At 55.2% G+C, this 13329-nt stretch overlaps 1 protein-coding gene across 3 annotated transcripts; it reads left to right on the forward strand.

Moving 5' to 3' along the window:
* The first annotated feature begins 275 nt into the window (after window positions 1-275).
* LOC112308751 (arachidonate 12-lipoxygenase, 12R-type) lies at window positions 276-12536 on the forward strand. 3 transcript variants are annotated; one of them, XM_024565045.3, is made up of 15 exons: window positions 276-726; window positions 2207-2411; window positions 5732-5813; window positions 5929-6015; window positions 6129-6251; window positions 6561-6664; window positions 6991-7163; window positions 7409-7552; window positions 8535-8738; window positions 8981-9067; window positions 9378-9547; window positions 9815-9936; window positions 11683-11783; window positions 11956-12126; window positions 12284-12536. In XM_024565045.3, exons 1-15 carry the CDS (start codon window positions 580-582, stop codon window positions 12461-12463), a joined length of 2100 nt encoding a protein of 699 aa, XP_024420813.1. In that variant the 5' UTR covers window positions 276-579; the 3' UTR covers window positions 12464-12536. The 3 variants fall into 3 exon arrangements, with proteins under 3 accessions (XP_024420813.1, XP_045055020.1, XP_045055021.1); XM_045199085.2 differs by having other exon boundaries at window positions 2234-2411; window positions 12284-12523; XM_045199086.2 differs by having other exon boundaries at window positions 2237-2411; window positions 12284-12523.
* Window positions 12537-13329: the final 793 nt, after the last annotated feature.

A 13329-nucleotide genomic window follows, 5' to 3' on the forward strand; every position in this document is an offset into this window, starting at 1 on the left:
CTCACCATCTCCCCTGCCCCTCACCCACTGGGGGCCCCAGAACCGAAACAGATAACCGACCACCCGTAGCTCTGCTTAGCAGGGATGCCCAGCTCTGCAGTCCATGGGGGCGGGCAGAAGGAAGGAGCTTATTAGGATGATAAAGATCTGGGGGCCCCACCCAGACCCCTCCCCCAACTTCCCTGGGGCTGTGGCTCAGGCTGGACTGGCTCCCCCACCCTGAAGTCTTCTTCATCCAAGGCATCTTCCACCCGCCCTCTCAGAGGCAGGCCGAGCGCCCTGCCTCCTGTTCCTCCCTGCCAGTTCCCAGAGGGCTTGTAGCCCAGACACCTGCTCACCAGCTGGGATCACATCCTCACCGCAGCCTGCCTGGCTCCCATCCTGGCCGCTGAGGGCAGCAGCTTCACCAGGCTCTGGGTTCCTGGGGGGACCAGTCGTCCCCGCTCACCTTACCACCTTGGGAGGCTGGCCCTTTCCACTCCTCTGAGTCTGGCTTCCACAGCCTGGCTTGAGCTCCTGTGCAGTACTCACAGTGTCTGGGATTGAGCTCCCCCTCCTCCTGCCACCTGAAGAGCAGCCATGGCCACCTACAAAGTCAAGGTGGCCACTGGTGATGACCTCTTGTCAGGAACAATGGACTCCATCTCGCTGACCATCTTAGGGACCCAGGGAGAGAGCCACAAGCAGCTGCTGAACCACTTTGGGAGAGACTTTGCAACTGGGGCGGTGAGTGTGCGTGTGCTGTATGTATGTGAGTGTGGTATATGTGTGAATGTGCGAGTGTGGTGTATATTCGTGTGACTGTGTATATGAGTGTGTGTGCTGTGTAGGTATTTGTGTGTGGTATATGTGAGTGTGTGGTATATGTGTGTATGTTTGTTTGTGTGAGTGTGCAAGTGTGTGTGTGTGTTTGTGGTATGTATGTGTGTATTTGTGGTATGTGTGTGTGAATGTGTGTGGTGTATGTGTGAGTGTGTGGTGTGTGTATACGTATATATATGTGTGAATGTATCTATAGTGTATGTGAGTGTGTGAGTGTGGTGTGTGAATGTGTGTATATGTGTGAGTGTGGTGTATGTATGCGCATATATGTGTGAACGTGTACTGTGGGCATGTGGGAGTGTGTGTGAATGTGTGAGCATGGTGTATGGGTGTGCGACTGTGTGTACTAGTGTGCGTGTGTATGTGTCTGGGTAGCATAAGGAGGGATGGAGGCGTGCAGACGAGGGAGACAGAGGAGAGGGTGGGGAACTCTGGGAGAGATCTGAAGGCAGTGGGGCTCCAAGGGTGCCTCTGAATGCCCCTCACCACAGACCTGGCTGCCAACCTTCCCTGGTCTTTGGGCTGGCCTTCTTCTTCCCCGGTCCGGCACCTCTCATCCCTTTTTTGTATTCCTCATCTCTTTCCCCTCTCTCCCTCTTCCTCTCCCTCATCACTCAACCCACATCACTCATCTCTCAACCCTCACCTACTCCCTTTATCGCTTCTTCTTTCTCATCCCCTTTCCACTCCTTCCCTCATCTTTTCCCATTTCCTCTCTCCCCCTCTCCCTCATTCCTCTCTCTCCTTTCTTACCCAGTCTCCCTAAGTTAAGATGCCTCATAACTGGCTTAAATTCACACTGCAGTCTCTGTGACTTCAGATGACACCAGACCAGCCTGTCCAGTGGTGGCCTGCCTACTCCATGATGAAAGGCACCATTTGCTGGGCCCCTGGCGCTCGGACCTGCTTCTGAGTCAGGTTCAGTAACCTGCTGCTATGTGACCTTAGTAGGTCACTCTATCTGTGTGGCCATTTTTAAATCTCCACATCTTCATTTATAAGTGGGAGAAAGGTGGGCTGGCTGGACCACTTCTGCCCATTCTAAGACTGTAGGGGGCTTGAGGGGTCCTGGACCCCATTTGGACCCCTTTATATAACAGCCCCTGGGGGTTCGTATGGCTCGTGTTGTCTCAGATGACTGGAGAGGTGGGTGAGAGGATGGGACCTCAGGAGCTGGGAGTGGAGAGAGGGAGGGTCTGGGTCCGGCCCAGCCCTGGGTAGATAGGCCTATCAGGGACAGTCAGGTTGGAGGGGTGGGAGGAGAGCCCAAAGATCAGGTCATCTCAGTCCAGGAAGGTGAGCAAGGTGAGGAGCTAGCCCAGTAGGAAACCTGGGAAGCCAAGGTTGAGGCCTGCATGCTTAGCTGGCCCTGTGCCCTGCCCAGGTGGATAAGTACACTGTCCGGTGCCAGCAGGACCTGGGGGAGCTCATCATCGTCCGCCTGCACAAGGACCCATACTCCTTCTTCCCTAAGAACTCCTGGTACTGCAAATACGTGCAGATCTGTGCACCCAATGGCCGTGTCTACCACTTCCCCGCCTACCAGTGGATGGATGGCTATGAGACTCTGTCTCTGCGGGAGGCCACAGGTAAGCTCTCACCATCCCATCCCATGCCAGTAGGCCCCTTGCTCTAGTAGAGCACTCCAGCATGGCCATTCCAGACTCTCCACAAACTAGCCAGGTACCAGCCTCACAGAGACTCCTGGGATCTCCTGCCATGCTCACATATTCCTCTCAGTCATCACTGCTGTGCTGGACCCAGCTTGGGCTACACCCTGAGGAACAGAGATGAATAAGGCACGGACTGCCCTCAGGATCTCAGTTTCGCAGGTTCTGGCAAAAGACAAGTGTGCTCTCTGTTACCTCCGCTGTCCTCCCCTCGACTCCATGGGCTTCCCAGCCACTCTCAAAGGACCCCTTGGTACTCTCGGTACAGGCCTCAGGACTCTGATAGGATGCCCTATTTATTCCGAATAGCGTGTAAAGCTACTCCAAAAAGAACCCCTGTCACTCCAGGAAGGTTCTGTTACTACAACAGGATGCCTGGTTACTCTACTCAGACGTCTCAGTACTCAAACTGCTGTCTGTTGTTTCATTAAGAAGACTGTTAGCCCTGACTGGTACGGCTCAGTTGGTTGGGCATCGTCCCACAAAGCAAAAGGTTGCAGGTTCAATTCCTGGTCAGGGCACATGCCTGGGTTGTGGGTTAGGGCTCCGTATGGAGCTTGTACGAGAAGCAACCAACTGATGTTTCTCTCTCATGTTGATGTTTCTCTCCCTCTTCCTCCTTCCCTTTCCTTTGTTCTAAAAATAAATAAATAAAATCTTTTAAAAAAAGAAGGTTGTTCATTCAACAGTTCTCCATGGTGCTATAACAGAAGGACTTGTGCCTTATCATGATACCCTGGGTTTCTTTTTTTTTTTTTTTAATTTTATTTTAGAGAGAGGGGAAGGAAAGGAGAAAGAGAGGGAGAGAAACATCAATGCAATAGAGACACATTGATTGGTTGCCTCTTGCACACCTTGAACTTGGGACCTGACCTGCAACCCAGGCCTGACCAGGGAATTAAACCAGCAGTGACCTTTCAGAGGCCACCTTTAGGAGGTCAGCGCTCAATCCATTGAGCCACATCAGACAGAGCCCTGGTTTCTTTTCTTTTTAAAAAAGATTTTATTTATTTATTTTTAGAGAGGGGAAGAGAGGGAGAAGAAAGTGAGAGAAACACTAATGTGTGGTTGCCTCTCATGCGTCCCCCATTGGGGACCTGGCCTGCACCCAGGCATGTGTCTTGACTAGGAATTGAACCAGCGACCCTTTGGTTCATAGGCCAGCACTCAATCCACTGAGCCACACAGCCCCAGGCAGCCCTGGGTTTCTTAATGAGCATTTATTAGACTGATGAGTTGTTCTATTGCTCCAAAGGACTCCTTATTACCCCAACAAGACATCTTATTTCTCTAACAGGACTCGTTGCTTCTCCCAAAGGCCCCCTTAATCCTATAAGTCTCCATCCCACTTCCATAGGGGGCCTCGTTACTCATACAGACTCTGGGGGGTTTTCCTTGGTGGCCCAGGTGTTTTCCCAGTAGCTTGGTTGCTGCCATGGAGAAGACACATGATCTGAGTCTCTGCATTCTTTATGCCCACCCCTGCCGGAGCCCTTGTCTAGTGTGTTGGGCCAGCTTCCTAATATGTGGCTGTTACATAGGGACTGCAGACTTGTCCTCTTTTGTCCCTCTGGCACCACCTCTGAGCTTTTGCCAGCCTTGAGGTGAGTAGGAGGGGAGACCAGAGCTGAGGGAGCCCAGGGGCCTAGAGCTCTATCCTCCCCTCAGCTGACCACCCCTCTTTCATCTCTCATTTCCCTGTGGAGAGAGCCTTTTCCTGGGAGGAGGGCAACAGGGCCTGAGCTGGGGAAAGGAGAGTCAGAGGTAGAGAGAGGCAGGTTGGGGGAGGGTGGGAAAACCAAAGGGAGGTTCTTACTGGGGATTTGAAGCATCTTCCCACAGTGATAGGTCTGAGTGACATGGAAGCAGGGGACAGGAAGGATGACCCTAGGTGGCAGGGTAGGAATGGGGTTGGGTGGGGCAGCTGCCACACAACACCAGGGCAGGGAGACTTGAGTCACCAGCTGGGCTCTTGAAGGAGTGAGGCTCCCACTCTGGGGCTGAGCCTGAGCTGGGGCTCTGGTTGCACAACTCCAGGGAGAGCGGCTCACCCAGAATACAACATGAGCTGAGGCCGATGGAGGAGGGAGAGGCTAACGAAGGGAACCTTGAAGGAATATGATGAGACTTTAGCTATAGGTGCTTGTCAGCCTGGGACTCCCAGCCAGGGGCTGGGTCTCAGCTCCCGCATACTCACTGGACATATTGGGTATAATTCTATATTCTTTTAAGGCTCAGTGTCTTCATCTGTAAAATGGAGCTAACAGCAGAACTTACTTCATAGGGTTGATGTGAGCATCCAATGAGACAATTTCTCAAAGGAGCTTTTAAAAGGCTTAACAACTATTGGTGGTTGTTAGTGGTAGTGGCCGAGTGATCGGAAGGAGACTGCCTTGGGTTCGAATCTCAGCTCACTGTTTTCTCTGTAATACGAACTTTTTCCCTGTAAAATGAGTATGATGGTATCGTCCCTTAGCTGAAATTGTGGGGGCCAGAGATGTTTTGAAATTCAGATTTTATTTAGAAGGGATATGTAAATGTGGTACACACACTCTTCTTCATCTCTATGTCTCCAATTATCTTCTGCATATATGCACACACCATATGTTATGTGATATTTTCACAGGGCACCCCCTAATCAAATATACTAATATCCTGTATTTCAGCAGTAAAAACTATGAATAGTTATACCAAGTGAGTTAAATGAGGACTGTTTATAGTCTCAGGTAAACTTTGAGCAGGTTTTTCTGACCAAGCAATTTGTGCTTAACCTGTGGAAAAACCAAACCAGCCTGATTTGTACGGTCTGTTGGGCTCTGGAGCTGTGGAGAGCAGCTGTGAGCGTACAATGTCAGTCACCTGCCTTACAAGGTTGTTCTGGTGCGGGTTAAATTATTAATATAAGGAAAGTGTTTAGAAAGCGCCCCCTACCTAGCAAGTGCTAAATAACTGTTATTACTGTCCCAGTGGGTCTGGAAGAGAGACATCCCTGTGGCAGCAGGGCCCAGCTTGACGGGTAGAGCAAGGGACAGGAGGGTGGTCCTTGATCCTTTTATTTCAGTTTTTGGGAGGAGAAACACCCTCCCTCTCCCAGGGTAAGCCTTCCCCATCCTTGACCATGGGCCCCCCACAGCCAAGCTGGGAGGCAGGAGCTGAGTTCTGATTCCTGAAGTGGGAAGGAGCAGGCAGATGCTGGGGGGTCCGACCTTGAGCCCCCCCTCCCTTTGGTTTCCCTACAGGAAAGACAAGAGCAGACGACACACTCCCAATCCTTCTGGAGCATCGACAGGAGGAGATCAGAGCCAAGCAGGACTTATACCAGTGAGGGGAGCGTGGCAGGGGCTGTGGGAAGTCGGGGGGCCAGTGATGGTTTTGCCCTCTGTCCTGGGAACGGTGCATGGATATCAGGGCTCAGTATTTCAGCTTCTCTTCGCAGTTGGAGGGTCTTCGTCCCCGGCCTGCCCAACTACGTGGACATCCCCAGCTACCGCCCTCCGGTCCGGAGAAACCCCAACCGGCCTGAGTAAGGACCTGAGGCTGCCCGGGGGCCCTCCCATGGTGGGCCTTTGGGCTCTGCCCCTTCCTCAAGCCCTGGACCCCAGGTGTCCTGCCCCAGACCAGCACTCCTTCCTGCAGGTGGAATGGCTATATCCCTGGATTCCCAATTCTCGTCAACATTAAGGCCACCAGGTTCCTGAACTCAAATCTGCGCTTCTCCTTCATCAAGACAGCCTCCTTCTTCACTCGCCTGGCGCCCATGTGAGTGTGCCTGAGTGGGGGGAGGGGTTATATAAAGACTGCCCCTCTCCCTCTGCTCCATACCCACCTCCACCACAGCTTCAAAGGCTAGAATGGCCAGGAAGGTAGAGGTATCTGATAAGACAGGCCAGATGAGATCGAGACCTAGAAGACCTTGAGATATGGGCTCAGGGACCCTGAGACCCAGAGATACACAAAACAGATTTTGAGACCTAGAGAGCTAGCTGGGCTGTGGCAGCTCCGACCCTTTTCCCAGCCGGCACTTGGCAGCCTCTCTGATGGCTTTCCCTTTGAATCCCACCTCCTAAGGTCCCTGAAGCTCAAAGTCCAAGGCTTGCTGGACTGTAAACAGTCGTGGAAGAGACTGAAGGACATTAAGAAAATTTTCCCTTTCTACAAGACTGTCATCTCTGGTAAGGGGTGGGGCATACTGAATGGAACACGGGGAGCCTAGTGATCTCTGGTGGAAGAAACTCAGAGACTCGTCCGGGAGGCAGGACCCACCTGCAGTGGGGTGGGAGGAGCGGGCCAACCCAGGCAGGAGTTGGGAGGTGGGTGGGCGCGCCCTCTGGCGTCTTCTTGGGAAACGTCGCCCTGGGCCAGTCCCGCAGCTCAGGGGCGGCTGCGGGCCTAGATTTCCTCTCCGGTGTCCGTTGTCTTCCTCTGTCCCGGGCCTTGGCCCCGTGGCTCTCTGTCCCTGACGCGGTCCGGGTGTGACGCTCCCACGCCATCCCACCAGAATACGTGGCCGAGCACTGGACAGAGGACAGCTTCTTTGGGTACCAGTACCTCAATGGCCTGAACCCAGGCCTGATCCGCCGCTGCATGCGGATTCCAGACAAGTTCCCGGTCACAGACGACATGGTGGCCCCGTTCCTGGGCGAAGGAACGTGCCTGCAAGCAGAGCTGGAGGTGAGGCCTGGTTTGGCGGAGACCTCTCACAGCCTTCTGGCCTTCCTCCCTCCCGGGCTTCCCCTCTCTCCCCTCCTTCGTTGCCTGGCAGAGTACCTTGCCCCCAGCCCTGCCCTGCAGGCACCCCCCACTTGGTTCCTGGCCACCCCCTGCATCTGGGAGACCAGGGCACTCTGCACCCAAGGTGTGGGTCATGGGTGCCCCATGTTGGTGCTATCTGCTCACCCATGGCGGCTCCCTTTCAGAAGGGGAACATTTACCTGGCAGACTACAGGATCTTGGAGGGCGTCCCCGCCACTGAGCTCAATGGCCGGAAACAGCACCAATGCGCCCCCCTCTGCCTGCTGCACTTTGGACCAGAAGGGAACATGATGCCCATCGCCATCCAGGTGCCTGGGGTGCAGGCCCCACCTCTGTGTGAGAAGGTTGCCTGTGTGCAAGCTGATGTATGTGCATAGATGTGTGTGTGCCTGAGTGTGTGGGCCTGTGTACTTGCATGCCCCTGTGTGAGTGTGTGGTGAGTAGGTCAGCCTCTGTGTGTCTGTGAACCTTATGTCCCTGTGTGCTACCTATTTGTGAGGGTTTGTGCCTGTGTGAGAGTGCGCCTCTGCGTGTAAGCTTGTGTGTGCATGTGAGTGTATGCTCCTTTGTGTACTTCTGAGACTGTACCTATGTTTATGTATATCCCGGTCCGGGTGCGGGGCTAGTGGTGAGTCTGGCGTGTGGCCCTGGCTGTAGGCCTTTGGCTGAGTCTCCGTGTACATCTGCGTGCTACCCTGTGTGCCACCATGCATGAACTTGGGCTCCTGTGGTGCACCTGTGTGTACAGTGTGCACGCTGTGTATAAGCACAGCAGTGCGAGCTAATCAGACTTAGTCCCTGCCTTGAGATCTGGCCTGGCAGAAGATGGAACAGAGGTGCTTCCTTCCCAGAGGTCCCCACTAGAGTCATGTCCACATTAGGAAAAGTCACCCCTCTGGGGGGCATCAGTCAAGTCCTGATGCTCCTGGCTTGTTAGTGGAACAGTTTAGGCTAGATTTACGTGATCCCCTACCCTCAGGGGCTGGTGTCCTTGTGCAGTGCCCACCCTGCATGGCTGCATGTGGAGGCGCCTTGTGAGCTGGTTCTTGGAGAATCAGTGGAAGCTGCCAGGTAGAGAAAGAGACAGGGGAAGGTATTACAGGCAGTGAGAACAGCAAGAGCAAATGTTAGGAGGGAGGAAAGGCCTTGGTGTGCTCAGGGGAACAGAGGGCCTGGAATGTAGGGGGTGGAAGTTTTATCTCCTCAGACCCCCCTTAGTCTCCCTCCTGGGGAGCCTTGTGTGTGTAGGTCTCTGCCCTCATCTAACTCTCCCTCCTTCCCTACTCCCAGCTCAGCCAGACCCCTGGACCCAGTAGCCCCATCTTCCTGCCCAGTGACTCTGAGTGGGACTGGCTGCTGGCCAAGACATGGGTGCGCAATGCTGAATTCTACTGCCACGAGGCCATCTCCCACCTGCTGGGGACCCACCTCATTGCTGAGGCCTTCTGCCTGGCTATGCTGAGGCAGCTTCCCATGTGCCATCCGCTCTACAAGGTATGGGCTTGGGTGAAGGGACCTCTGTGAAGCATCGCTGCCCTCACTTGACCTCAGAGAGCCACGTGGGGCCACAGGGATTCCGGTTAGACTAGGGGAGGCAGCTGGGGACCCACAAGACAAGGCTCCTGGTGGGGACTTCCCAAAAGGAGAGGGTCTGATGTTGCAGAAATGGGGGTGCCGACGTCCTCTGGGGGATAACTTCAGTTCTCTTCCCTCGTCCTCCTTGCTCTCTCTCATAGCTCCTGATCCCCCATACCCGATACACCGTCCAGATCAACAGCATCGGGCGGGCCCTCCTCCTCAATGAGGGTGGGCTGTCTGACAGGGTGAGTAAACACCCGCGAGATGTTTACTTTCCTTCTGGCCTTTGCAGTTATTCTAATAGCAGGATTTCCCACTTGCCTTTAGTTCATGAGGGAGCATGGAGAGAGGGGACTGGTTAAAGTGGGTGCAGCGTCTACAAAGGCACGGAGGCAAGGGCTGGGTGTGCTGGCTGGAGTATGAGGACCCCCGGGTGGGACAGGCTTGGCGAGGGGTTAGAGGAGGACGTGAAGACTGTGTGTGAGGCGGGTGTGAGCTTCATCAGGGCGGACTCAAAGAGCCTGCTGGCTCCAGCGTCTGCTTCCTCCCTGACAGGGCACAGGTCTGGGCGTGGAGGGCATTGCTGAGGTGATGGTGCGGGCTCTGTCGGAGATAAACTATGACAGATTCTACCCCCCCAACGACTTCATGGAGCGCGGGGTTCAGGACCTGCCGGGATATTACTACCGTGATGACTGCTTGGCGGTGTGGGATGCACTGGAGAGGTTAAGATCAGCATGACAGCGGGTAGCACTCAGGGTGGACACCCTGAGGTGTTGGAGGGGAGCCTTCAAGTGCCTGAGCTTGGCCGAGCTTGGGTCTGGTGCCATCTTCTGACTTCAGCAAGCTTCCCTTGCCATTTCTGCCCACAGCACCTGCCCACCCGCAGGCCTAGGGATGCTCTGGGGCCAGGGCATCCTGGGAAAGGTGGGAGCGGAGCAGTTGGGGAGGGCAGGAGGAGGGTCCAAACTGAGGCCCTGCCCCCTGGTCAGGTACGTGACAGAGATCATCACCTACTACTACCCATGTGACGCAGCTGTGGAGGGTGACCCGGAATTGCAGTCCTGGGTGCAGGAGATATTCAAGGAGTGCCTACTAGGGCGTGAGAGCTCAGGTAGGAGCTTGGGCACCCGAGCATCCAGCAGGGGTCCAGGGCTTTGGGGTGGACCCATCCGGGCTGGGCTGGAGCATGTCTCACTGGGGGCTGTAGGAGGCCAAATCACTGCCCAGGAATTTTGACAGGGCCCTTTTCTGACCCTTGGAGCAGCAGCATCTCGGAGGAGTTGGGGAAGAAAGCATGACTGGGCACTGGTTCCTGTCTGAGTTCAGGGGCTGTGGGTCATCCCAGTCCCCCACCCAGAAACAAACCTTTGTAGACTGAGAACTGGGGCACGAACCAGACAGGACGGGGCAGAATATGCTCCATGCTGGGGAGCTGGTGGGGTGCTGGCAGGCTCCAGGACAGGGAGAGCATTCAAAGTCATGCCACTGGGCACCCACTCAGCAAGCACCTACGATGTGACAAGCGCTGTGCTGCTTACTGAGGAGACAAAAGGGAATGAGAGAGGTGAAGGTGCTGACTCAGGGAGTTCACAGTCTGGCAGGGGCGGTCTGCTCACGTAAATTACATTATAGCAGGCTCATTACTGCAGTTCGGCGGAGGGGACAGAAGCCCAGGGGAGGCACCTAATGCAGTTTGGGGAGAGGTGGTGGGTAGAGAGTGGGGGTGGGTAGCAGCAAGCTAAGGTCTAGCTGAGATCTAACATCTGAGCTAAAAGCTAGCTAAGATCTACCAGATGGAGAGGTTAGCTGTGAGATGACAGAGGTGACGTTGGAGAGTTCTGGGAGCTGCTGACTGGAGGGAGAATGGGAGTTGGGCAGGCTGCTGGTGGGGCTAAGGCTGATGTCATGAGCAGGGGCCAGGTTGCACAGCATGGTTAAGGAGTTTGGAATCACTCCACGCCAGAGGGAGCCACGGCAGGGTTTGCAAGGAGATCAGATTTGTGTGCTAGAATACCAGGCTGCACCAGCAGTCAGGAGACAGTTTGCAAGCTGCTGTGGTATCCAGGAGGGAGGTGGCAGGGACCTGGCTAGGGTGGGGGCTGTGGAGATGCAGAGAATTCTAGAGAGAGTTGGGAAATAGAAATGACAGGACTTGATGATTAGTTTGGGTTTGGCAGTGGGAGATGGCGGGGAGGGGCCAAGAGTGACTCTCAGGTTCAGAGCTTTCAAAACTGGGTGGATAGTGTGTGTCATTTCTTGAGCTGGGGGCATAGAGAAAGGAGGGGTTTAGGGAGGAACATGACTGGTTTGAATATGTCAGGGCTTTTGGAACCTGGGGTCACCATGGCAACTAGGGCTGGCTGCTTAGGTGGAACAACAGGGAAGAGAAGCAAGAAGCTTGGTTAGGTACAAGACCAAGAGCCAGGCTACTGAGAAATCTATCTGGAGTGAGCAGTGTCTCAGAAGAAGGGTGTGTGTGGTGGGGAGCGGATGAAGAACTATACTCAGGGGAGGGAAGCCAGGATTCTTCCAGAGCCTTTCCTCCCTGACACCTGGGCCCAGAGAGTTCCCCCGAAGGTAGTTGGAGGAGAGAGCTGAGGGCCCCATCTCAGGCAGGTGCCTGGAGCAGGCCTGGGGGACATCTGGCCAAGGCCAGTTGAAGCCCCCTCACCAAGGCTGCAGTTTGGACTCAGGGAGTGGGGTTGTGTCCACAGCAGGGCCGAGCAGGCAAGATGAGGGCAGGGATGTGGCAGTTTGGTGTTGGCAGGATAGGCTGGGCAGGCTTGGTCGTGCCATCTACGGGCCAGTCAGGGCCAGGGCTGGACTGACTCTGCCTGGGCATTTCCTCTCCCCTCAGGCTTCCCCACCTGCTTGCGAACGGTGCCTGAGCTGATCCGATACATCACCATCATCATCTACATCTGCTCCGCCAAGCACGCAGCTGTCAACACAGGGCAGGTACCTGTTCTTACCAGCCCGGGCCCCAGCCCCAGGCCCAGACCTAGCCTTATCCCGGATTAACTCAACCCCAACTCCAGGCGGCCCTGACCTGTCTCAATCCGAGTCCAATTTAAGCTCGAGAGTGCTGGGTACTCTCTGACCCAGAACCCCTCCTCTACTCCACCCCCAGCTGGAGTACACCTCCTGGATGCCCAACTTCCCATCATCCATGCGGAACCCGCCGATGCAGGCCAAGGGGCTGACCACTCTGGAGACCTACTTGGACACGTTACCAGATGTGAGGACTACGTGCATCATCCTGTTGGTGCTCTGGACACTCAGCCGGGAGCCCGACGACAAGGTGCCCTGGGGCCTCCGGGTGCGGGTGGGGGTGAGCATAATCAGGGGGTTGGGAGCTGGGGGGGGCGCCAAAACAGGAAGGGTGTGTGGTGCGTCAAGGGAGGAAGATGGAGAGGGAAGGGAGGAGTGGGGTCCAGCTACTCGTTCTGTGCCCACAGCGGCCCCTGGGCCACTTCCCCGACATCCACTTCGTGGAAGAGGTCCCCCGCCGGAGCATGGAGACCTTCCGCCAGCGCCTCGACCAGATCTCGTACAACATCCGCCAGCGCAACAAGTGCCTCCCCATCCCCTACTACTACCTGGACCCCGTGCTAATCGAGAACAGCATTTCTATTTAGGACAGCTCTTTTCGCCTAGCTTCTCCCCGCCCTGCGCCCGCCTATTAAAAAAAAAAGAAAAAAATCCACAAAACTTCAAACACAGGCCCTGGGTCTGTCATTGAGCGCAGCCGTTTGTGGACCAAAGGTGGGAGGTGGGGGTGGGTTGGGGGAGGGGAGGGCTGATGCGGCGCTCACGCTGAGATACTGGGGTTCCAAGGAGGTGTAGGGCCAGGCCCCGGTTCCACTCCCTCATATCCCTTGAGATAAGGGCCAGGCGACTCTTGCAAGAGGTGATTTCCTGCTGCCCTGCCTCCTCCGTGAAGTGTTCAGGTAGATGCCCAGGTGCCACTGGGGACGGCAGGACAGAGGGCTGGGACCTCTGCTCCATGATGCCGCAGCCTCATCTTTCAACCCAAAGTGATTCTGGTCTATCTTAGGTCCCCCGACTTAGGCACTAAGACCACCAACCACCCCAGCCCACCAGAAAATCCACTAACCGATGCAGACCACCACCCAAGCCCCGTCCACCTAGGAACTTAGACCACCCAAGACCTGCCCAACTTGAAGTACAAACCCCTCAGCCGCTAGGCAAAAGACTGCCCTAAGCCCACCGTACTGAAACCCAGACCCCTCTAAGCTCCATCTCCTGGGAACCTACCTACCCTAAAGCACACTCTCAGAAACCATGTCTCTGGAGGCAATTCCCTCAAAGGGGCCCAGCCTGTTAAGTGCCCCTCTAAGTAACCCATTGTCCCCAAATCTCTTCCTGTCCACTCTCCTGGAACCTGAGACACCACCCCTCCCCACCCGGGGCCTTGCTTTCACTGTCCTTGGTTTCATCAGTGATACCCCAGAAGAGCACCAGGCTGTGGCAAGTGGCATTG

This window comes from Desmodus rotundus, chromosome 9 (assembly GCF_022682495.2).
Source record: "Desmodus rotundus isolate HL8 chromosome 9, HLdesRot8A.1, whole genome shotgun sequence".
In the NCBI taxonomy this organism is placed as follows: Eukaryota; Metazoa; Chordata; class Mammalia; order Chiroptera; family Phyllostomidae; genus Desmodus; species Desmodus rotundus.

What these genes read in the sequence shown, in the direction of transcription:
- LOC112308751 (XM_024565045.3), top strand. Translation starts at nt 580, where the DNA reads ATGGCCACCTACAAAGTCAAGGTGGCCACTGGTGATGACCTCTTGTCA. An exon ending in GCCTGCAAGCAGAGCTGGAG is followed by an intron (nt 7,164 to 7,408) that starts GTGAGGCCTGGT and finishes GCTCCCTTTCAG; the next exon opens with AAGGGGAACATTTACCTGGC. An exon ending in CAGCTGTCAACACAGGGCAG is followed by an intron (nt 11,784 to 11,955) that starts GTACCTGTTCTT and finishes CTCCACCCCCAG; the next exon opens with CTGGAGTACACCTCCTGGAT.